The sequence below is a fragment of the Salvelinus namaycush genome, chromosome 5, assembly GCF_016432855.1.
Source record: "Salvelinus namaycush isolate Seneca chromosome 5, SaNama_1.0, whole genome shotgun sequence".
Classification (NCBI taxonomy): Eukaryota; Metazoa; Chordata; class Actinopteri; order Salmoniformes; family Salmonidae; genus Salvelinus; species Salvelinus namaycush.
This window is the reverse complement of record NC_052311.1, coordinates 41,401,451-41,427,129: the sequence shown is the minus strand read 5'-3', so window position 1 is coordinate 41,427,129 and position 25,679 is coordinate 41,401,451. Positions and strand designations below refer to the sequence as shown.

The window sequence follows — 25,679 nt, the reverse complement described above, 5'->3', positions numbered from 1 at the left end:
GCAGGACTTTATTTGGGCTGGATTGGAAATTAAATGAGTCACAGTCACCAGAGGCTCAGAGGGTAATCTCTGTTCTTGCCAAAAGACCGCTCATTTACCAAATGCTCTGCCTACTGGTCTCTTTCTGTAGTCGGTGTGTGTGTGTGTGTGTATACTGTAAGTGTGTGTGTGTGTGTGTGTTCTCCTCGGGATCCAATCCACCCTCGATGGCCCCACCCTAAACCTCACCGCTCTGAAGAAGAGGAGAATGCCTATGATGACTCACCAGGCTCCGGCCCTGCTGTTTTTTTCTCCTTCTGAGAAATGGGAGATACCCCTCTCTATCCAACGCAGTACATGGAGTACAGTAAACCAATGTAAATGTAAAACAAAACTAGAAGTTGAACTGATGTCTGTGCCCAGTGGGTATACCCTACACCAGTCTTACTTCACAACCAACATCTCTTCTTGTGCCCTGCTCAACCAAGGCTGCCACGTGGGCGTATAGCTCCATTTTAACTGGCAGTGCCAGCCATTCTTTAATCAAATAATGTAGTGTTATAGAAAGTCCATGTGTTATTTCACAAAGGTTTTACAGCACAACAATAGCAAGTAAGGGAGGTATCAGACCTGTTTTCAAATACTATTTGAAATCATTTATAATAATTTAGCTAGGCTTGATTGAGACTACCTGGTTTAATGGAACCAATAGTCAATGCTACCTTGGAGAATAGTTTGCAGGACACAATGTTCTTTTATTTCCTCTGCCTTCATCGGAAAATAGGTCCCACACAGACCTGGGTTCAAATACTATTTGACATCTTTCAAATACTTTTCATGTTTACTTAAGCCTTCCTGGAGTGCCAGTTGGGCAGGGTTTGACTATTGTATTGGTTCCATTATGCCAGGCAAACTCAATCAAGCCTAGCTAAAGTATTTGAAATTATTATTGAAATTGTGCAGTAAGACTGGTGTAGAGTATACCCACTGGGCACAGACGTCAGTTCAACTTCTAGTGTTTGATTTACAATTGTTTGAGTTGTCAACTAAGGTGAATTCAATGTGAAATCAACAAAAAATGTCACCATGTCATTTGATTTTGGTTAAAAGTTGTGAAAAAAAGCAGTGGTGTGAAGTACATAAGAAAAAATACTTGAATGTACTACTTAAGTCGTTTTTGGGGGTATCTGTACTTTACTTTATTATTTTTATTTTTGACAACTTTTACTTCACTACATTCCTAAAGAAAATATTGTACTTTTTACTTCCTACATTTTCCCTGACAACTAAAAGCACTAGTTACATTTTGAATGCTTAGCAGGCCAGGAAAATTGTCAAATTCAAGCACATATCAAGAGAACACGTGGTCATCCCTACTGCCTCTGGCATGGTGGACTCACTATACACAAATGCATCTTTTGTAAATAATGTCTGAGTGTGGGAGTGTGCCCCTGGCTTTCCATACATTTTAAAAGAACGAAAATTGTGCAGTCTGCTTTGCTTAATATAAGGAATTTTAAATGACTTACTTTTACTTTTGATACTTAAGTATATTTTAGCAATTACATTTACTTTTGATACTTACATTTAAAACCAAAATACTTTTAGACTTTTATTCAAGTAGTATTTTACCGGCCGACTTTCACTTTTACTTGAGTAACTTTCTATTAAGGTATCTATACTTTTCATCAAGTATGACAATTGGGTACTTTTTCCACCTCTGTTAAAATAATTATAATTATTAAACTGTAATAATGCTATGATTGAAATATATTTGATAATAATTTGATAACAGATTTGACAGCAATGTGATTTTATGAAAGCGATGTGGTAACATTTAGAGTGATTGAGATCAAATATGATTGGATTGAGTTCAATTTGTGATTGTTGCTGATTGGCTTGGATCAGAGCCAAGGGGATAGGAGGATGAGGAGCTATATGATATGGGAACACAACACTGACAGAGTAGGACACCTGGAAGTGAAGGATGATGGTCCATATCAGCCCAAGGGTCAGCTTGGGGTTGCCATCCGCAATGTCATCGTTTCTGATGTTCACCAGCTTGACCTGTGATTGGACGACAGAGAAGAGCGAGACTTAACAAGTATAGTTGTTCACATCATAGTAAATACATTATTACCCTGTTCCAATGCATTTAGATATTTGTCTCAGTCATGTCACTTACAGTAAGTCATCTTAATACAGTACAAGAGAAGTAAACTCAGAGGGTAACTCATTTGTTACATTATCTCCATTATTATATTTCAATTGTTGTTTCTCTTACCTGTCGGTGTTTGAGGAAGTCCAGTGCAATCTGTACATTCTGCAGCTTGTGGAATCTCATGCGTCCTTTCTCTCTGGGCTGGAGAGAGAGGGGGCAAGAGAGAGAACGGCAGAGAGAGAGACAAAGAAGGGGGAGACCGAGAGAGAGAGAGAGAGAGAGAGAGAGAGAGAGAGAAAGAGAGAGAGAGAGAGAGAGAAAGAGAGAGACAGACCGGGTCGGGGGTTAGAAACAGACTGGACAGGAGTTCATGCTACCTTAGAAGAGGCATGGAGAAATGCGAGTGAGACATTACGTCGGAAGAGAAAAATGTGATGCAGCTACGACAATATCCAACAAACAGGAAAAGGGAAATAAATTGTAGACTCAATGACAAGAGTACACACGATTTTCCTCCAAAGGAAAAGATGAACGACAAAGAATACGATGAATAACTGATGTGTCTCACAGATCCCCAAGTACAACTTCCCTCATTATAAAACCACATTAATGACATCATACCTGCTCTTCACCTTCGACAGACAAACACAGAGGTAAATAGGAGATATATGTGGAGTGAAGGGGGGGAGCATCAGTCATGCATTGGCTGAGCCAATAACATGATTAGTTATTAGGTACAGGAATCTTTGGTTGGTTGGTTGGTTTTAAATTGTGTCACCACTTCATACATGTGTTCTGATTGGAGAACAATGAACTGAAGACTTCCACTTCCAAAGAATACTGTATTTGTGCTATGTAATAAGCATTAGTAATTGAGCTAAACAGAAACAAAGTTATTTTCAAACTGATCATTTCCAGTGCTTCAAGTATTGTTATAGCATCAATGACTAGTCAATGAAGTAGTTAGTCAATTATGTCCTTCCTTCATTCAGCCATGGCACCTATTAATAACAGAGGGTATTTTGTTCACAGCCAGCAGCGAAATGGTTAATGCACCTCTGAGACTTTGCAAGCTTGTCAATGATAAATAGGTGATGCCCAAAGGGAGAATTTTTTTTTTAATCATAAGCACAGCAAGTGACATCATGCACAGCCGAGCCACTGGGTAATGGATGACTCAAGCCACATGAAGTAGAAGAAGAAAATGGCGGCCGAGTTATAGAAAACCCCACTCACCAACCGCAAGTTCCTGACCACGTCTCTCTCCCTTGCCTAGCCCCAGCAAAGAGCAGTGCAAAGAGAGGAGGCATAGACCAAAGGGCAAAGGTCAGCATACAGGAAAGGGGGGGGGGAAGTGTAGGGGGGTAAAGAGGGGGACATGAGAGGGGAGGAGCAGAGAAGGAGAACCAGAGAACGGTCAGACAGGAGCACACAGTTCAAAAAGAGAAGCCAAAGTGGGGTTAATGTGTTAGGACCATGGAGGCGTCTGGTAGATGAGCAGAGACCAGCAGAGCCAGCGCAGCGATGAGCTACTGTAGCAGAGACAGAGTGCAAGGCATCCAGAGAGATCTGCAGTAACCTATAATGCATCATCATAATGTGCAAGCATCCAGTGTTGACTTACTGACTTATTTTTTTTTAAACGAAACAACTACAAATGGTTAACATTTCCGGGGACTGGAATGAAAGGTAGGTAAGCAGGGGTTGTCTTTGACAGTTAATGGGTCTTTGTTTATTTTCCAGTTACTGTCTTGTTAGGTTGTGCTACGACTTGAAAGTCTAGCTAATGTTTTGCTTTGCTTCAGGGATGGTATACCGGTTTGGATTAGGTAGGTAAAAATAAGGGTTAGACTTGGATCGAGGTTGGTCGCAGATGGCGAGGTCAGTCCATTAGCCAATCAGAAGTCGGGATCAGTGGTCGAGGTCAGTCCATTTGCCAATCAGAAGTCGGGATCAGTGGTCGAGGTCAGTCCATTCACCAATCAGAAGTCAGCAGTACTCACCAGCGTCTCCCCAGAGAGGACCTCCAGGAGGGAGATCAGGTTGTGTCCATCTCTCAGGTCTTCATACAGGTCTGTGACCTGACGCTGTGACTGTGGAACAGAAAGAGAAGGGAGAGATGTAAGGCAAGGGTTATCATCACAATGCATTGTTTGTGTGCGCGACACCTAGACACAATACCTAGAAGTATTGATGTAATAACGTTTTGATATTCTGGATCTGGTTAGGATTCTGATTTGATAGACATGGGGATCGTCCTCTCACAGTAAACCTTGGAAAGAGCAACCAATCTTTACAGTATAAAACGAGACAAAATGTTCAAGCTCCTCTCAGATCAGTCTACGCGGCTCATGCTATAAAGCAGCAGCTCTCTCTCTCTCTCTCTCCCTCGCTCCACCAGTACATCTGTACAAAGGACAGGAACGCATGGCTGCGGGCAACCAATCAGCCTGCGTTCGACACTCAGACACCTGCTAATTGGCAGCTGCCACATCTACTGAGAGATGATGGATGGACGGAGGACAAGGAGTCTTCATTAAAAAAACAAATCGCATCGGTCAAAAACAACTAAATCGTTCGCACATACACATAAACAGTGCAAACACAGGCAGATACCTGCACATGAAAACAGATACTCCAGTGAGTCTTGGGACTGCATGCATGCTATAATCAATTCCAGTCAGAAAGATAAACTGTGATCGTGAGCTGAAGAGGGTGTAAGCTTAGAAAGAGAGAAACTGAGGGATTTGTGGCCCACAGTCCACAAGGCATAGTCCTATTTCTGTGTGACACCATCAGTTTAATTCCTCATACTTTCACAGCGATGGCATAGGTGTGGGGAGTGGATAGTGTTCAGGTGGAAGGGGAGAAAGTGAGCTGCATGCTCATCAGAATGTGTCCCACATACAGTGCCCTCCTGCTGAGGCTTGCAGGCAGCTGGTACCTACCTCTGCTTTCCAATGCTGGACGGAGGAGAACGAGTGGATGGGGGATGAGACGGAGAGAACAAGGGAACAGAGAGGGAGAATGACCGAAAGAGGAAGAGAATATGAGTCTGAGATTATAATGACTCATTATTCAAACGGCGCTTTAGTGAAAGAAAATTAAAAAGGTTAGATGAATAGAATAAAAGAGAATGGTCAAAACGGTTACTAATATTAGTGCTTTATGACATGGTTAATGTTGGGAGATTGCATGTAATGCCTTGCTACTGCGTCAGTGTGTTGCTCTGTCCTCGCACAGGTATGTACAGGTATGGTATGTATGCAAGTATGTATGCAAGTCTCGCCCCTGCAAGTTTTAACACCCACTACCTTGATTTATTACTGGCATCAATGGTAAGTACTTATATAACACTGTGTGTTATAAGTAGTAATACAATCCTGTGTGTGAACACAGTAACTCACTCATGCCCACCTGTGGTGTTCACACTCCATCGGTGGTGGTTTGAAATGCAGCGTGGGTTGATGATGGCCACTAGGGATCCCTGTTTACACATTAATCGCGGAAGATTGTCCAACTTCAACTAAGAGTCTCCAACTTCAACAATATTATACAAGTTGTATGTCTGGAACTGATGGGACAAGATCGCATAACATTCAAGTGTTTTTCGTCAGTTCAACTGCGTGGGGCTACAATACGACAATGCGGCCAAATTACCTCAAATCAGTCAATATCCAACTTCAATTCGAAGGCATTCTACAAGTATAATTGTAGTGTGAAATGCTTCTCTTTCATTGGTTCCTCTATGGTAGCTACACCAGTCTCTCTCTGCTATCCTGTAGCATATGCTTAAACCCTGTCTGTCATCAAAACACAATAGCCCACGTTGAAGAAGCTCAGATTGAGTCAACGTGATCATGTGGTGTCATGTGCACTCCAGTCAACTCGAGTCAAGTGATCCATTTGATTGTGTCCTCATTGTGAGTACATCAAGGTTAAAACCCTTAGGCCAGTCAACTCAGAACCTGAAAACCCCTCATCCATCACAAACCACACGCTAGACTCCACTTTCCCATTACAAAACACACTGTAGGTGATGCGTCCTTCAGTTAACCTAGGGTTACACGTATTATTATAAGGTTGAACGCCTATAAAAAAACACACACGTCATTGTATAAGAAAATAGGGATACTTTATGTCTCTCTGGTCTGTACACTTCACTAAAAGTGAACGGGGCATTAAATCTACAGAATGATGTAAACTACAGTGGATTTCCTTTTACATAACACCGTAAATGAATGGTTGAGAAACCCTCCATTCGGTCTTCCCACCCTTGTTGACACACAACAAGATTTATGCTCGAGTGAAAGTTATTCCATATCCTTTTACAACCCCTCACGGTCCACCCCGGTACGTGCCCACTGGAAACGCATTAGTTCAACATTAGTTCAACATCAGAAGAGCAGGCTTTCACATGGACAGAATATTAACACTTTCGTTTTACCGCAAAATGCTATATTAAAAATTCTCCTGCATGATGTTTCCAATTATGGTTTTTCAAACTTTGCTTGGGTTGCTATTTCATTTTAACGACTAGGCTAGTTCTGTAACAAAGCATTGCATACCACATATTGTGTATGGTATAAAACCATTTCTAAGAAGACAGTTCTGTCTTAGAAAGCTCTTAATTAGGCACTTGTTTACTTCATGTCAATACATAGCCTACTTAATCTAAACTTTCTAACGGTAAAATGTACCGTCATCGCAGTTTGTCAAACATTAAATGAGATCCAAATCTTGTCACATAGGCCTACCATTTTGTCATAATGGTAGTGGGAAGACAAGAGACACAGATTGATTCCTCAGATAATGTCTGTAAGGAGCACTTAAGGACCTTGACTAGCAAAGAGCTAAGGGCGGGCAGGCAGTCAGCCACCCAGACTCAACAGTCAGTCTGTGTAGCGCATGTGCTACTGTTGGCCCAGCCAGCAGCCACCGGGCCTTGGGCCCAGAACAGAATGTGGTGCTTCAGAGGCAAAGAGCAAAACGAATCCAGATGTCTGTGACTCACATAAAACACTTAACGAAAAGACTGTGTGCTTGTGTGTTATATCAGGAACAGAGTATGTTCGCACCGCACGGCGCACATACACTGTGCATGGAAAGGAAAATAGTATTTTGTGTAGCTATTTTTGTTCCTTTTTTTTTTCGAGGGGAAATTAATGGGTTTGTTTCTTTTGAGGGAGAATGGAGAATTATGACGAGTCCCTTAATGGCTTGGGCTGTAAACGTTGGGTTACCGGTGGGATTTTGTCAAATTAATTATGACACGGGGCAAGCGGGGGTATTTATACATGTACTAGTGGGAGGGGCTGTCGTGGTGGGGGTAATTTTTTGATTTTTAATGAGAAACTCCAGAGTGAGTTGTTTGGTTTGTTAACCCACCCCCTCCTCTGTAGAGGACCCCTCGTGAATTGAATGGCTTTCAGCCCTAAGGGAAGGGGCAGGGGTGAGGTAGGTGGGAAGAGAAGGGTGACAACAGCACCATTTACAAACTCACTCAGTTGAAGAGAGACTGGTCTTCTGGTAAACCTTCCATCAAAACACCATGCTAGAAACCAAACACTCATGACTTCCAGTAACCTTTCTGTTTGTGTGTGTGTGTGTGTGTGTGTGTGTGTGTGTGTGTGTGTGTGTGTGTGTGTGTGTGTGTGTGTGTGTGCGTGTGTGTGCGTGTGTGTGCGTGTGTGTGTGTGCGTGTGTGTGCGTGTGTGTGTTGCACATCTGTGTTGCACGTCTGTGTATGACCAATGCATGTCACTTTCAATGAAGCCCTTCCAAAGGGGTTGGCCTGTCTGACTGTACTGATGTAGTAGGATGAGATGGTATTAGAAAAACAAACACTTGATGGTTTGATATCTGTGGATATCTGTCTGATGGGGGATCAAAACTCGCTGTCATAATATTGTGTTGTCCATGGATACATGGGATCATGACTTCAATGGCACCTGCATGCTCAGCATGGCTAGACCAAAATGGACCCCAGCTCCACTCATAGTAATGCAGTAATGGTTAATTCAGATGGTCACATCTCATCTACTAACATACCAACACAGATATCCCCTATTCCAAAATAATTATTATAAACATAAAAAGGTGAGAACATAGTCTTCCTCTGATACAGAAACTATTTGGGCTTTTGTTCATAAAGTGTCCCAGAGTAGAAGTACTGATCTGGGATCAGGTCACCCCATGTCCATTCATTATAATGTAAAATAAAAACTGATCCTAGACCAGCGCTCCTACTCTGAGATGCTTTATGAATACAAGCCCTGGTGTTTGTTAAGCTTCGTCCCCGTTTTAAATTTGAGAAACAGAACTACACATCCAAAACACATCAATAAAGTATCTGGCCGGTGTCGTTACGATTCCCGCCAAAGATTCTAGCCTACTCATGTCATTAGTGGCAAAATTACTTCTGAAGCTAAAAATCCATTTTTGCCGAGAGACTAAATTGCAACCGTCAGAAAACACACAGCTCAGCCCCCATGTGGTTGGTTGGCCAATTACGAGGTATGATTCACGAAGGAAATATCTGCCATTTGCCATTCGTACACATCACTTCTGGACCAGTAGTGATCCAACTCAACATAAATCCTACTTTGAGAACTTCTGCGGTTGTTCTGTAACCACTTCAGCCATTTTCATTCGTTTTATGGTATTCGACTGATATTTACGGATAATAACACAGGAATACCAATTTTGAGAACACTGTATGAGTCACTGTGAGAAGTCCAGTAAAGTGCAGAAACAAAATTGACACAAATCTATTGAAATAAAACTGATGTTGGTTAAAAATGAGTCGGTGTGTGTGTGTGCGTGTGATTGTCTTTGTGTCTAAACTATTGATACCAGTAATCTGTGCATTAAAGTAAGCAAGACAGGGAGAGTGAGTTAGGTATTGAGTTATTGAGCATATAAATGTACTCTGGTAGTGTGTGACCATACCTTTATCAAGTGTTTGTTCACCCATTTTGTGAAGGTTTTTTTCTGTACTCGATCCCGTTCATCTGCAAGACACAAAGAGCAAACGTCAGACATGATTATTAAAAAAAAAACGTAAAAAATAAAAAGATTTGATAAACCCTCTGAGTACATTAAAATAAGAAATATTGAGGTATTCTTTACAGGGGTTGAGAAAACTGTCTAAATTAAAACAGATTGCAGGGTATTAGGGATAAGGAAAAGATCAAAGGATTTAAAATACATTTAACATGAACAACACGAGCTGAAATCAAACAAATATTCCAGATGCCGCCATCGTTTTGTACTTCCCTGAGACAAAGAGAAGTAATTGGAATGGGATTTGTCTAGCCTAGTGAGACATGATACCAGAGCGTCTGGACTAAACATGTCTGACTCACGAGAAATCATCATAGCAGTCAGTGTCTAGATATACACCCTCATTGTCGAGTTGTGTCTGCAAATGCTATTCACTAAGATATGACTACAGGCAGGGCCTGAGGCTTAGTGGAAGCATCAGAATCTCTATAGGCCATGGTACTGTATGTACACATATGCTGCTACGTACTGTAACGGACACTGCTGCGCTTGTGGAACATGACGAGATATGGTAGCTCTCAGAGAGTAAGACAACGGTGCCTTAACGGGCAGATACTCACATCTAGCAGATAGATACGGTTTCAGCCTCACCATACTGAGTGGAATTGACACACCCTCAGTCAAATACCTGGACAAACCCCACTACCCTGGGGTACTGGAAAACATACTGCAGAGCGCAGACACGGGCGTACCAACTGTAGACACTGACCCTCCCCAACCAAGAGGCACGTCACCAACAGTTAGTCATCATGCCACACCACTTCACTGGAAGATTGTTGATTTTTTTTTGCATCCGTTATTTAACCAAAGAAGTCACATTGAGAAATACATCTCTTCTTCAAGTGAGCCCATCAGTTATATCAAGTGAGATAGTACTGATGGCCAATCCAATAGCAATTCCAATAGGGTTTGTTTTGAAAGGCATACGTCGCATTGAAGAAAATACTGATATCTGATACACTGATACACTGATATCTCGTTATCCAGATAAAAGACATGGATGTCCATATTAATAATATTTCATTAACAAACTGCATTTAAGGTTCTTCATCAAAGCCTACCATACCACTAAAGGGAAAATACCACCCCAAAAATCAACATTATGTGAAAATGGCGCGTTTCTATGTTTTGTAGTAAAAAAAGATAGAGGAAGATAAAATGTTTCCAATGACATCATCATCATCACCAATTAGTAGACAATTTGTAGACAAATGCCTAATAATAATAATTGGTTAAAATCACACGATGCACACCAATGATGTCATGGGAAACACTTATCTACCTCTATCTTTTCTACAAAAACATAAATAAAAATGCGCCATTTTCACATATGTTGAGGTGGTGCTGGAGATGATGAATACGAAGTTTCATTTCTCTTTTGAATTTTCCCTTAAGGTGGCAATATGTTACTTTTTGGCCGACCCGGCCAAAGTCATGTAGAATTGTGAGTTATAGATCTATCATTCTACTTGAAAGCAAGTCTAAGAAGCGGTATTTCTATGCTTCCCATTCTTAAGTTTTGCTTTTGCATCTTTTTACTTTCGGTTTTGTACACCAGCTTCAGACAGCTGAAACAACAATATTCATGGTTATGGAAAATATATTTCACAGCGGGTTAGATGTTAAAATGATTCTCTACACTAAACTAGCTTATTTTGTGACATAAAGTGACATTTGGCGAACTATTCGAGTTTTAACAACCAGGAAATGGCAGAGCGATTTCTGCACAGTGCGACTTTAAGGAAGCCTCGGGTCTTCAGCTACTCCTATGACAGCTCAGGTCATGTTACTGGATGAACTGTTAAACGTGCTATATAAGTTAAACGTTATCAGTCTTACGAGGTAGTGAAAAGCATATTAAGTACCACTCACAGGCTAGGCACTGCAGAACCAGAGTACAACTGCGTGTGCTGATTCACTGTGTCTGCAAACTGAACCCGCAGGCTACACTTTCGTATTCTCAGGTGGGCGCGTCCGCCATGTTGCTATTGTGTTATGGAAACGCGTTGCCATGGCAACCATAAGGGGGTGTGTGTGTGCCTGGAGACTAGTGGAACGTTGACCTCTGTCATTTTCTGTCTGTTCATCAATAAAGCTACAATACGAGGGCAAACCTGATTTATACGGGACACTCCTGTTCACAGTTTATGTGAGGTGAATGCTCAAGTATCATTGTCAGGGGGACTAACACAAATACTTGTGCTAGTCCAGCAGTAGTGTCCAGCTTGCAATCAGCATACACAGTGCACCAGTCATGACTCGGGCTAAGACAAACTATTTAAACTGCATTGTGTGATGCCAAAGATAAACACAGTGATCACAAATTCACAATGGGTAAAAGGGGCGAAAGTTCTACCTCCTTTACCCAAAGCCATCTCCTTGATTCACTGCAGGACAAAGGAGTGTTTCAACCCATCTTAAAAGTGGTAATCTAATAGGTCCTCCTCCTGAGTGAGTCACTCTCAGCACCTGATTTATAATTGATTATTAACCAATAGACACATGACTATTACTCCACTGTACTATAAAATAACCAGAAGTGAATGAGCAAGTAAGAAAATATCTTTAAATGTCATTCAATAAGAAAAAAGGTATACCCAAACGCACTTCAGCCCAGCTTAAATGAAAAAGGGAGTCAGGTACTCGACTGAGGGACTTGAAATTACAAAAAAACAAACCTTACCCCAGGACATTTCAATGGGTGACTATGCAGGAAGAGAAAGAAAACAACAAAAAATAAATTTAAAGGGCACAAACAGCTTCCTGTTTCGGCGTGAAACGCCTTCATTAGAGTCTTGAAGGCATTTTACGCCGAAACGGGAGCCTGTTTGTGTACCGTATATAAATATTTCAGATCTACGCGGAAACCTAGTGGTCCTTTTTCTTTGTTCTCCTGGATAGTCAACCGTTGAAGTGTCCTGGGGTAAGGAATGTTTTTGGGTCCTTCTATAGGAGTTTTATCAACAAGGTATAGGCCTACTGAGATTTCATCCCCACATTTTGTGAATGGGTTCGCTGACCACTAGAGTGGGAGGGAACGGCTGATGTGTTAGATTAGTGGGCGTGTCCACTCTTGGTCACAAATGTAGCCCACTGGAGAGACATTACAGCAAAAAAAACAACAACATCACTTTAAATCTAAATGTATTCCCATAGATGATGATTAGAGAAAGCTCAAACTGTAATTGAGAGTGCAGTAAAGGCTCACAGTGGAAGCCACAAGCCCTCTTTCAATTTAAATTGACACTGACAGTTGGTATGTATCTCAGCATCATGAAGGGGCTCATTATTTCACAGACTAGCCAATCGGGCCCTGACTTGAACCTCTGAAGAGACTTGTCTGTGCAGGGATATGAAAATGGTCCAAACCTGTAACTACAGCAGTAAAACTTTTCCTTTCACAGGAAAAAAAAAACACCCAGAATTGTAACTCTCTCCCTTATGCAATCACGGACCATAGTATCAGGGGCAAACTTTCCATATGAACCTATTTGACACACTGTCTAGGTGAACACTGTCATACATATAACCAAACTCATCAAAGTCAAACTTTTCATGTACCGTAAACACATAGCTTCCGAGTTAATGCTGTCATACTGGTACCTTTCCTGCCGTCCGTAGACTTGAGCATCCCCTGGTAGTAGCCTTCGTCTGAGGGCACCCTGTCCCTTCCATCCCTGCCACCACTGCTATCTGTCGAGAAGTTCCTGTATCTCTGTTGCTGACCGCTCATGGTGCCACTCAACTCCGAATGAATGAATCGAAAGTCCCCTCTAACGCGCTCTATGTGACCGCTTTGTCACCACAAGGTTTCTGTCGGGGGCTATAACGTTTCTCTCTTTCCTGCTCTTTTTCCACTGACAAATTCCTCAGTGCTCCTTTCGCTCAGAGGGAGCATGCAGTCGTGTGGCTAAGTTCCAGTCGGCACTTTCGATCTAGCCTATGATGTATTCCTCTCTCGCTCTACCTCCGTATGAGCTCTTCTCTTCTTTTCTTCCCGTTGATTTTTTCTCTCCCTCTCCTCCTTTAGCAATAGGTTATGCCTGTGGGGTACAGTGTCTGGGCCTGTCCTTGTGCTGATCTGTACAGTATGATAACTGCCTGTGTGTTTGGAGGACATTGTGGTGGGTAAGGCTCGACCACACCCCTTCCTCTGCCCTGTCATATTGGTGTGGCTGGTGAGAGCAGGAAGAGGGCGGGGACTGAGGAGAGTGAGTGATCAGACAAGGTGTGGTGGCCAGCAGGCCGTTGTGCCATAAAAGACACCATCTGCATACACTTTTACTTGTCATCTTACCTTCGTTTACAGAAGAGTACACAGTACACACCCTGAATCCTTATACTTCGTTACGATGGCTGTATAAGCAATAACGAAGAATGGCACCGGAATAAATAACGCAATATTGTTTTACGGTTTGATATCATTTCATTATTGTTTTTGAACACAGTTCAATGTCTAATTACTTTTTATCACACACACACGCACGCACACACGCACGCACGTACCAGTGTGATAAATCATTGCCTACTCACGGCATTCCTGAGAGAGCTGTGGGTGTTACTCAGTGTGATGAGGAAAAGGGGGAGGCTGAGGGAAGGGCTACTTTGGCATCCACACACACTGAGAGATCAGCCATGACCCAACCCTCAACAAGACTATACAGTACTAGCTAAACCCTCATCAACGACATGTAGATTCTCAAAATAGACAATTAGTGAAGGAGTACATACTCCTTCTGCTCTGCTGAAGGCCTGACAGTGTGTGTGTTTTTTGTTTTCCCTTTAACTACACCAGCATGAACTAAAGTACACTCATGCACGCTCACAGACCTGATTTCCTCAAACTCAACACTCACATGTAAAGACATTACAGAGACATTCTAGCACACCTCCACTACAACCAGCTAGTATTGTTGAACCCGTGATTATGATTATCAGTCCTTGATCAGCCTCTCACCCAGAGATGACCATTCAGATAACTGATAAGACACTATATCAGTGAGGGGTCATCGGTGAGGACTTATTATGAGGGAATGAGACACCAAAACACGGGAAAACCCAAAATACACTTAAGACAGACCCAGGTAAGAACAGGGAGATATACTACAAAGTAGGATCAAGGAGCTAGCCAGCTGACTTTGGTAAACACCAAAGTAAACACACTAAATTACTTGATTTTCTAGTTCATTAAAAAAAGTTCAACTTAAATATGTGTTTTTGATTATTGAATCAATTAGACCATACCCATTTCAAGATCTTTCAGAAACATGCATTTTACTTCAAGTCAATATTTAGGCTAGTTAGTTGGCTAACTCCTTGAATCTGCTTTGTAGTATACCCCTCCGGGTTCCTAGGCCTGTGTATTTTCGGGCTTCACTAAGGTCCCTTCACTGTGGTCTGACCCCCTATAAGAACCGTAGGGTGCTGACACCCAAACCTATGCCACAGGGTGTGACCAACAGGCCCGCTAAACATTAAGAAGGAATGCGTCTCATTTCCACACCCTGTCTGACATGACATTAGGAAGAATGTAAAAAAAACACTTTTCTTTCCAATGTGAGGTGATTAGTTGCATCTTGTTTGAACATGAAGCAGTTGATGTGTCAAGATGTGTGTGTGTGTGTTTGTTTTATTTGACACTAAGTTCACAACATTTGAAAATTGTGGAGAGGCACACCTTAAATAATAGCTTTGTGTACTTCCACACGTCTAGGCAAGAACAGGAATTACGGAGGGCAAGCAAATACCATAATACTGTACAGTCCAAGACATACAAGGGAAGAGAATAGTAATAACAACACACACATAATCCCACCTCGACAGTGCTGGAGGCTAAACATAAAAACATTGAGGATTCATATGGTCACCTCTCGCAGGAGAGTTTGGATAGTGTAGCCTGGGAAAGAAAGGATTAACATATGATGTCATTGATTTCTATGTGCTTAGCAGACCACAACACGTTAACTGCTACTGGTACCTTAAAACAGGTTGGGAGTTTTATGAAACAGAGGGAGTTTATGGAATCAAATATCAAGGTGCATGGGGTTGAAAGAAAGCTAGAAAAAAGGTGAAAGGAAAGGGCTTTGATCATATGGACTACTGCTTATACAGCTAGGAGGATGCTGACAGAGCACGGCGATGTGATGAGCTGTTGGAATGTGTCTGCGATCTCCTCTCGGCTGGCCGGTGCACTGGGCCAAAGTCCCAACCTAAATATCCTAACCCACCGCCCCAAACAAACACACACCCTTACCCCCCCACACAGCGAGGATTGGTAGGCCTACAAGAGGCTGATACAGTATGTGACAAATCTGGCCATACAGATCACAATCACGTCATCTGCCGTATCACATAAAAAAATGTGTTGTAATAAGCATGAAATATAAAGGTACATCTTGGGTGTAGCTTATTGTATAGAACTTGATAGCTTGTCACTGGATCGTTAATAGCTTGACATACTGGACCGTACAGTATTGTAGGTCAACACTGCTATGCAGTGGCAAAGGGCTTTCCCCTCACAGGTGTGAACACCAATGTTAGGCACTTCTCTTCAGCAGTGTGACATAATGATACGAACAGCTCCGGTGTGATGTTTACCCTAGGTACAGATCTAGGATCAGCTTCCCCTGCCCCATTCTGAACCCTAACCATTCATGGGGGAAATGCAAAACTGACCCAAGACCACCCTTTTTTCCACATTTTGTAACGTTACAGCCTTATTCTAAAATGTATTAAACCGTTTTTCCCACCTCATCGATCTACACACAATACCCCATATTGACAAAGAATAACTGTTTTTTATAAATGTTTGCCAATGCATAAAAAATAAAAATAAAAAAGATCACATTTACAAAAGTATTCAGACCCTTTACTCAGTACTTTGTTGACGCACCTTTGGCAGCGATTACAGCCTCAAGTCTTCATGGGTTCAAGTTTGGCATACCTGTATTTGGGGAGTTTCTCCAATTAATCTCTGCAGATCCTCTCAAGTTTTGTCAGGTTGGATTGGGAGTGTTGCTGCACAGCTATTTTCAGGTCTTTCCAGAGATGTTAGATTGGGTTCAAGTCCAGTTTCTGGCTGGGCCACTCAAGGACATTCAGACACTTGTCCTGAAGCCACTCCTGCGTTGTCTTGGCTGTATGGTTAGGGTCGTTCTCCTGTTTTAAGGTGAACCTTCGCCCCCAGTCTGAGGTCCTGAGCGCTCTGGAGCAGGTTTTCATCAAGGATCTCTCTATACTTTGCTCCGTTCATCTTTGCCTCCGGCCTGACTAGTCTCCCAGCTGAAAAACATCCCCACAGCATGATGCTGCCACCACCATGCTTCACCGTAGGGATGGTGCCAGTTTACCTCCAGACATGACGCTTGGCATTCAGGCCAAAGAGTTCAATCTTGGTTTCATCAGACCAGAGAATCTTGTTTCTCATGGTCTGAGAGTATTTAGGTGCCTTTTGGCAAACTCGAAGCAGGCATGTGCCTTTTACAGAGGAGTGGCTTTCATCTGGCCACTCTACCATAAAGACCTGATTGGTGGAGTGCTGCAGAGATGGTTGTCCTTCTGGAAAGTTCTCCCATCTCCACAGAGGTACTCTAGAGCTCTATCAGAGTGACCATTGGGTTCATGGTCACCTCCCTGACCAAGGCCCTTCTCCCCCGACAGCCAAGACAGCTCTAGGAAGAGTCTTGGTGGTTCCAAACTTCTTCCATTTAAGAATGATGGAGACCACTGTGTTCTTGGGGACCTTCAATGCTGAAGAAATGTTTTGGTACCCTTCCGCAGATCTGTGCCCCGACACAATCCTATCTTGGAGCTCTATGGACAATTCCTTCGACCTCACGGCTTGGTTTTTGCTCTGACATGCACTGTCAACTGTGGGACCTTATATAGACAGGTGTTTGCCTTTCCAAATCATGTCCAATCAATTGAATTTACCACAGGTGGACTCCAATCAAGTTGTAGAAACATCTCAAGGATGATCAATGGAAACATCTAAGCTCAATTTTGAGTCTCATATCAAAGGGTCTGCATATAAGGTATTTCTGGTTTTTATCTTTAATAAATTGCAAAGATTTCTAAAAACCTGTTTTCGCTTTATCATTATGGGTTACTGTGTGTAGATTGCTGACACATTTTTTATTTAATCCATTTTAGAATAAGGCTAACGTAGCAAAAAGTGGAAAAGGTCAAGCGGTCTGAATATTTTCCCAAGGCACTGTACCAACACCAGGGTGTTAGGTACTTCACACATAACAATACCAAGCCCAGGGGGGCATAACAACGGGAAATGTGGAATGTCACAGGAAGGCCCAAACTCAAAAGAGCAGCCAACGTCAGAGATACCGTGGAAAATCTTACCCATGAAACTGTTTTCGCCAAAGACGCTGCAAAGAAAGGATGTATCATTAAGGTCTACACATGCTTATAACATTTGCCCTCATCTAAACCAGATGCAACGTTTGGCCTTTTAAAAACAGAAAGACTGGAAAACATGAAGAGATTTTTTTCTCTCTCTCCAAATGGCATGCTTGAGGTTCTCTCATTGCTACATAGAACGGGACAGATTAAAGTATGAGAGTGTCTTGGGGTTCTCCTCGTGTGTTCCCACACTGACTGTGCGTCATATGTGGACACCCTTAGCGGATTTGCCAACAACCAGATGCATCCGGTTTTCAGGGATACAGCTATTCAACCAAGCCAGAAGTGGGAACTCAGCTCACGCGTTTCTTTGTGGATGATGTAAATGGATCATTCTGGTGGAGGGAAAAGGGGGAAAACCCCTGGATCCACCCCTCTAATTTGTATGCCCAATGTTTAATTTCAAGGCTCATGCATATTCAAAGAACTTAGAGACTCTACAAAGCCGAACTTTGTCAGATGTTTGTCAGATGTCAGAATGAGTCAGCATCCCACACTATCAGTTGTGTATTCATCTCCAAACTAAATAGAAAATAATATGCCACAAGCCTATATATCTGTAGAAAGTCCCAGATGAAAACACCAAACAGGTCTATATGTCACTGCGAATCCTCTGAACAGTTCCCAAAATACTACGTCCTTGTCTCTGAAAGATCTGTCAAATTGGGTTGACGGAAATTGTGATTTTTCTCCAAAATCAACAGTGGTAGTTGTTTTCCATTTCAAATAGAAAACAACTAGGTTCCATTTCAAATTGCTTCTCATTGTACTCAACCCTACTCACTCAACTCACTCCACTATCTCAACTCAGCAGAGATTAGCATCACAGCCATAATAAACCAAGGTTGTGTTCATGAGCCACACAACAGACTGAAACATGGAGTGACCTCCTAAACTTGTTCAATAAGAAAGGTTTGTTCCCGTTTTCCATTGCAAAACCTCCGGAGAGGTAGGCCTACTCCTGCAGAGATAGAAAAGTGTCCCCCGCAGACATTCTAACCCAGAGTTCAAGGGTAGAGAAATGGAGAACCATCCGAAGTAAACAGAAGATAACATAACATAATCACAACACTATTCACGCCCTTTCTGTTTAAACTCTTTCGCAACTGTAAACGGTCACATAAATGCAATGCTATTGCCTGACCCTTCAAAGTTGAAATGTCAAAACCAAAAATCATCCGGTCAAGCATCTTTGACTCAGACAATCGGTCTTGTAGTCACAGGGAACATGATTCCTTTCGGAAAACAGAGATTAAAGCAGAACAGAAATCCGCCATCATGGTTTAGATAGTCTTGAGATCATGGAGAGAGAAAAGGTGAGGAGAGGAGGGTAGGGTTAATGCCATTCATTCCAGAGAAGGGAGCAGCCTCATTCCTCCCTTACAGGTGTCAGGTTTTGGCCAAGACTGTTCGGGTTTTGGTCACTAGATGTCCCCATTGCACCTTTGTTGTACCTTTTGTTTTTCTTGCTCTAATTATTGTTTGCACCTGTAGGTCATTCCCTTGTTAGTATTTAAACCCTGTGTGTTCCTCAGTTCCTTGCTCAGTGTTTGTAAGTTAGCACCCAGCCCCAGCCCAAGCCTTGTTTTATATAGATATTTCTCTTGTTGGATTTTCCAGAGGTTCTCTGGTTTAGTTCTTGTGTATTATTTGAGTAGTCTTTTGAGGTTTGTTTTTCCCTGCTGTTTTTTACCACTTTGTGGAGTTTCTTTTGTATTTTGGAGGATTTCCACTTTGTGCCTCTTGGCTTTATTTTTGGACATTGTGGATTTAGTTTCTTTGCCTGAAGATTTTGTTCTTTAATTAAACCACCATCTCTAGTACTGCTGTGTCTGCCTCATCTTCTGGGTTCTGACGATTATTAGTGACTGTTTCTCGCACCGGGTCCTGACAGGATCATTGTTTCAGAGTCTGTTGATTCAGTTGGTGTAGTATGCAATATAAATGGTTACTTACCTTGAGTTCAAACTGCAGAGCATGTTTTCAAAAGAAACGCTTAGAATATGTAAACATTTTTCTTTTGTTTTAAAAGGGGGATGTAATATTCATATGTGTAAACATACTGAGTTATAATTGGATGCATTTAAAAAAAAAAAAAAAAAAAAAAACAGCAGGGAAAAACAAACCTCAAAAGACTACTCAAATAATACACAAGAACTAAACCAGAGAACCTCTGGAAAATCCAACAAGAGAAATATCTATATAAAACAAGGCTTGGGCAGGGGCTGGGTGCTAACTTACAAACACTGAGCAAGGAACTGAGGAACACACAGGGTTTAAATACTAACAAGGGAATGACCTACAGGTGCAAACAATAATTAGAGCAAGAAAAACAAAAGGTACAACAAAGGTGCAATGGGGACATCTAGTGACCAAAACCCGAACAGTCTTGGCCAAAACCTGACAAGAGGGACATCCACCTCACTGACTCTCTCCCTCCCATTCTGCTGTCACTCCAGCCCAATGCAAGTGGGAGCGTGTGCTCGGAATGTTAATAAAATAAAACCAAGAGGAATAACCGGGATACACCTTGACTGTGTGTGTGTGTGTGTGTGTGTGTGTGCGCGCACCCAGTTTGGGTCAGCTGTGGTCATCAGCACAGTGTACCTTTGAGATATTCACGAAGTTCAAGAGCCATATTGTCCAGTCTTCAATTCACTTTTTCTGTCTGTATAACAGGACATGAGGGGGTTTCTGCCATAGCTATGGAATTACTCACTCACTGTCCGACTTTATCTTCCCAGATCTAAATCCCTGTAGCAGGATGAAACGTCATAGTCAGAATTAGATCAAAAGATGAAGCTGTAAGCCCAATTTAACTCTGACTCAACAAGGAATGGATTACCCCTGACAGCTGAGGTTGAAAATGGCTAATTAGTCTACCGCTCCTGGAGCCATGGTGGAAAGCCCCACATCTGTAAATTAACGCCCACTCTCATGGACTTTCCTTCAGTAAACTTACACAGAGATTATAGTGTGTCTGTTTAATCAAGGTGTAGGTACAGTACCTTTGCAATACAACACCCAGTCTCCCTCTTTTGGAGATGGTATCATACTACACCAGCCTATGTACTCATTACGTACAATAGTTTTCGACTGAGGGCAACAGACGCTTTATTTAAAGTATGTAAAAATGGAAATGACATATTGCTATTGAGAATAACTGTCAAAACGTCACTCTCACTTCATTCGCTATCCCTTCAAAAATCATTATTACTGGTTTCCATACATTTGAATATGGAAAAAGAGGAACATGAGAGGGGTTGCTGTGGCAACATCTCCAAACACACGGTAGCTTTTTGCGCCTGTGGCTGGGTTATTTGAGTTATATTACTCATGGCTGTATTTTTAGACTGGGGGCTGTGTCTTCCATGATTGACTAACTTCATAGGGAAAGGAAAACAGTGGTTCTCCTCGGGAGGGAGAAAATAATAGAACGTTCACAGAGTGAACACTAGATGGTAACAAAGCACAATGAGGACAGGGTGACTTTAACTGGCCTTGTTATTATGTTGCTATACTTTTTTTTGCTGTGGCCATGACCTAACCAGGATAAACTCTGGGCTCCATATAGGTCGGTTATAGTCAAGATACATGGTAGGAAGAAAAACTCCCGGATCTAGTTATCATCAAAAATGAACAAGTAATAAAAAAACAGAGTAATGAAAACTTGCCAATCCTGCATACATTAGACATTTCAAATCACACAAAAAGTAACGTATGAAAAAGCAAATATAATGATGGTGCTATTCAGACCCTCTCAGAGTGCATTTATGGAAGGGGATACACAACTAGACTTCATACCCACTGAATACTCTAAAACTGGGTTATAGATAGTTATAAGCAACTGGAAGTGTTACTGGAGACACTACTCGTCATCAGTGTCTCTAAAATTGTAATAGTTATAATAGTTGAATGACACACTTGAGCCTAACTGTCGGGACATTGCTTAATCCAGTCAGGGTGAGTCATCCACAGAGCACCCTCCCTACCCAATAAAACCCCTCCCCTCCCAGTCACTCTGCATATTACCCAGCTGCCATGTCACACCCAGATGTGCAATAAAAACCTGTGAACTGTGTCACAGAGGAATAACAAGTGCATTATTATTTAACACTTACCATATACTGGAGTAGTTATTAATTACTATAGACTAATACTAAACTGTTAACAGTTAGACCTGTAGGCAGTTCCCACGCATAGAGAACAAATAGCCGGTAGCCTAATTCATGTGTATATTCATGTGGGAGTGTGAGTCAAGAAGACCCAACCCCATTGGAGAGGCTTGCCAAAGCCCGTGATGCTAGTCATTTGTGATTTGTGTGAGAGCTGGGGAGTGAGAGCTCCTTCAGTGTTCTACTTTAAACACATATGGAAGTGAGTTGGACATGAGTCAGCTGGAGGCAATCAGCAAAACATCCGACATTATACAAATGGAATCCAGGACTAGTTTAACTGTAACACTAAAAAGAGACAGATAATCAAGTCTCTTACGCTTTCTCCCCCCCCCCATTCACAAATCTCACATGCTACTAATATGTATAATGTATTTATTTGAGAATTATACCATACATTCTGAAAACATTCAGTTGCCTCAGATTTAAATGGTAATTCATTGAAAGAACATTTTCATTTTCACTTGGAAATGGAAAATAATACTATATTAATTATCATGTTGTAGGGCCCTGTGTTTTGCTCAATCATGTTACATGCCTGAAAAGGGTGGTCCAGCACCATCCTCAGACAAACGTTTACATTTTTGGTGCAATTCTCATTTCTGGATTAGGTTTAAAATATAGGAACAAATCTTGCTGTGTCAAATGATTGCGCAAAACACAGGGCCCTATACCATATATTAAACTTATTAAACCAATTATTACATTATAAACTTCAATTATTAACAGTAACTAGAATTGTATTACATGTGATCATATTTACTACTGTAGGATTAAAACCAGTGTTGGGAACGCCTACTTTGCTCAACCCTTCCCCATTCCCCAGTACTTGTATTTCTGCCACTCACCTACACAACACATTTTGCTGTACAAATATTTGCTTCTTTTTGCATAGCTCATCTCGTGCAGGTGACATTCCCGTTCATAATCTATTCCCAGATGAAAAAACGACATCGCTCCAGTTGGAACTTTGGGGCTCCCCTGCGTCGCCAGGTGAAAAGCGACACGATTTCTCAAGATCCACTCACCGACAATCCGGAGAGCAAGAATGTAAACGCACCCGCTTTCAGAGCGAACTGGCCATGGTGCAACAGTCAAAGGAGAGAGAAAATGGGTGAATGTTTCACTTTCACGACAGCCCTGCCCATCTCATTTGGGTCCTTTTATTTCCCAAAGGTATATGGACTTGTACCCTGTTCCATATCAATAGATATATACAGTATATAGGCCTATCCATTCAATGTAGTGAAATGTAAAAAAATAAATAAACAAATAAAAAAAAGATGAATTGTTCAACTTTGTTCAAATTTATTTTAATATTCTTGGGATAAGGTTCAATTACAATTGCAATATTTATGTATGACAATGAAAGCAAATATTTGATCAGTTAATTTTATATTCGGTGGGAAATATAAAGTGTGAAATACATAGTTTAATTATTTCACTTTGTGCCTTTCAGAACCTGTTGTGGTTTATGGAGTGTGTTATCTGGGCTCTTTGGCAGTTTTAACAGTGGCCTGGGGTGATACAGATCTTATAATAGGAATTTATTATTATAAAACTGTCATCAGGTTACCTTTGAGGCTCCCTTAGTACTGTATTCCACCTTGGAACTCACAGTACTTCAAGTCTCCAACCCTTCTACCACTGTTAGGGCAGAATTATCATTAAGCCTATCATGAAAGTAAAAGGAAGGGGAAAAAGCAGACTGATGGCCTGAATATGAGACTTCTCTTACAGATGACTGACCTATGCTCCACAAACATACAACTGCACTTGTCTTCAGGCACTAAGGACTGGTTTCCCGCACCCATTGTAAAAAGCCTCCTTTGGACTAAAAAGCATATGGACAATGGACAATCTTCATTGAAAGTGATTTTTAGCCCATGGATAGGCTTCATCTGGGTCTGGGAAAATGGACCTACGATTCTCACTTCTAACCTTTAAGCAATATTATGTGACCCATGTCAGGAAGTTTGGCGTATGTTGCTACTTCCCAGGAGAGGAATTTGCACAAAAACACATTTTTTTAATCAAAATAAATTTTTGATTTATTTAAGTGCCTTCTGGAACTTTCATGTGCCTTAACAACAAACGTGTATGCCATCTGTAAATAGGAATACTATTGTTAAAATGACGAGCCGAGTTGGTTTAGCCATGGAAAAAGCCCGGAACCTTCCCGCAAGCCATGATTGGCTGAGATGATAGATGGGCTGGACATACCGAGAGATGAGTTCGGATTGGTCTGCCATGTAGCATGCTTTTGTCTAGAACATAAGCTGCTCAGTATGTGTAGATAAACCTTGCTACCGTGGCTTTTTTGACCTATAATGTTAGCCATGGAGAACTGCAAAAGTGTTGCTACTGCTCAACAACATTGCTGCCAAAATCTTGCAGGCACTGTTGACAAAGATCAGTGGGAAACAGTTGTGATGGACTACTTTCTGATCATGGTCATTGTGAACCGGAGTGTCTTGACACAAAGCGGGTCAAAAAATCTGTACAAAGAAAACAGCGTGAAAAGGGGTTCCAGTCCGCCGTGTAGCCTTCATCTGGGCATACGGGTAAGAGTCTAGCTACATTTTCTGATATTATACGTTTCTAAATTTGTCAGAAAGTCGTTTTCATTGCAAGTTAAAGCGTACTGTTATCTATCTAGTGAACAACAGCTTGCTGGATCGCTAGCTAACGTTACGTGTATGATCTGTGTAGTAATATTATTAGTATCTCAGAAAGCATTGCTATCTGAGATAGCATTGCTAGTTACCGGTACCCCCTGTATATAGCCTCGCTACCGTTATTTTATTGTTGCTCTCTAATTAGTTATTTTTCTATTGTATTTTTTTTAATTTACATTATTTATATATTTTTACTTCAGTTTATTTTAGTAAATACTTTCTTAACACTTATTTTCCTAAAACTGCATTGTTGGTTAAGGGCTTTTAAGTATTTCACTGTTGTTGTATTCAGCACATCAATCAATCAAATGTATTTATAAAGCCCTTCTTACATCAGCAGATGTCACAAAGTGCTGTACAGAAACCCAGCCTAAAACCCCAAACAGCAAGCAATGCAGGTGTAGAAGCACGGTGGCTAAGAAAAACTCCCTAGAAAGGCCGGAACCTAGGAAGAAACCTAGAGAGGAACCAGGCTATGAGGGGTGGCCAGTCCTATTCTGGCTGTGCTGGGTGGAGATTATAAAAGAACATGGCCAAGATGTTTAAATGTTCATAGATGACCAGCAGAGTCAAATAATAATAATCAGAGTGGTTGTAGAGGGTGCAACAGGTCAGCACCTCAAGAGTAAATGTCAGTTGGCTTTTCGTAACCGATCATTCAGAGCATCTCTACCGCTCCTGCTGTCGCTAGAGAGTTGAAAACAGCAGGTCTGGGACAAGGTAGCACATCTGGTGAACAGGTCAGGGTTCCATAGCCGCAGGCAGAACAGTTGAAACTGGAGCAGCAGCACGACCAGGTGGACTGGGGACAGCAAGGAGTCAGCATGTGAGCCATGACCAGCCTTTCAAAGCACTTCATGGCTACAGACGTGAGTGCTACGGGTCGGTAGTCATTTAGGCAGGTTAACTTAGTGTTCTTGGGCACCTGGACTATGGTGGTCTGCTTAAAACATGTTGGTATTACAGACTTGGACAGGGAGAGGTTGAAAATGTCAATGAAGACACTTGCCAGTTGGTCAGCGCATGCTCGGAGTACACGTCCTGGTATGCCTTGTGAATGCTGACCTGTTTAAAGGTCTTACTCACATCGGCTGTGGAGAGTGTGATCACACAGTCGTCCGGAACAGCTGGTGCTCTCAAGCATGTTTCAGTGTTATTTGCCTCGAAGCGAGCATAGAAGTAGTTTAGCTCGTTTGGTAGGCTCGT

At 41.7% G+C, this 25,679-nt stretch overlaps 1 protein-coding gene across 1 annotated transcript in view; it reads right to left on the bottom strand.

Moving 5' to 3' along the window:
- LOC120048273 (plectin-like) overlaps positions 1-25,679 on the bottom strand; it is an 85,812-nt gene that overhangs the window by 37,618 nt on the left and 22,515 nt on the right. The window contains exons 3-7 of the mRNA XM_038994118.1: positions 16,149-16,165; positions 9,092-9,153; positions 4,144-4,233; positions 2,264-2,341; positions 1,954-2,046 (exon numbers count right to left, since the gene is read on the bottom strand). Of these exons, the coding sequence (XP_038850046.1) occupies positions 1,954-2,046; positions 2,264-2,341; positions 4,144-4,233; positions 9,092-9,153; positions 16,149-16,165 (340 nt within the window). The remainder of the gene's footprint in view (positions 1-1,953; positions 2,047-2,263; positions 2,342-4,143; positions 4,234-9,091; positions 9,154-16,148; positions 16,166-25,679) is intronic.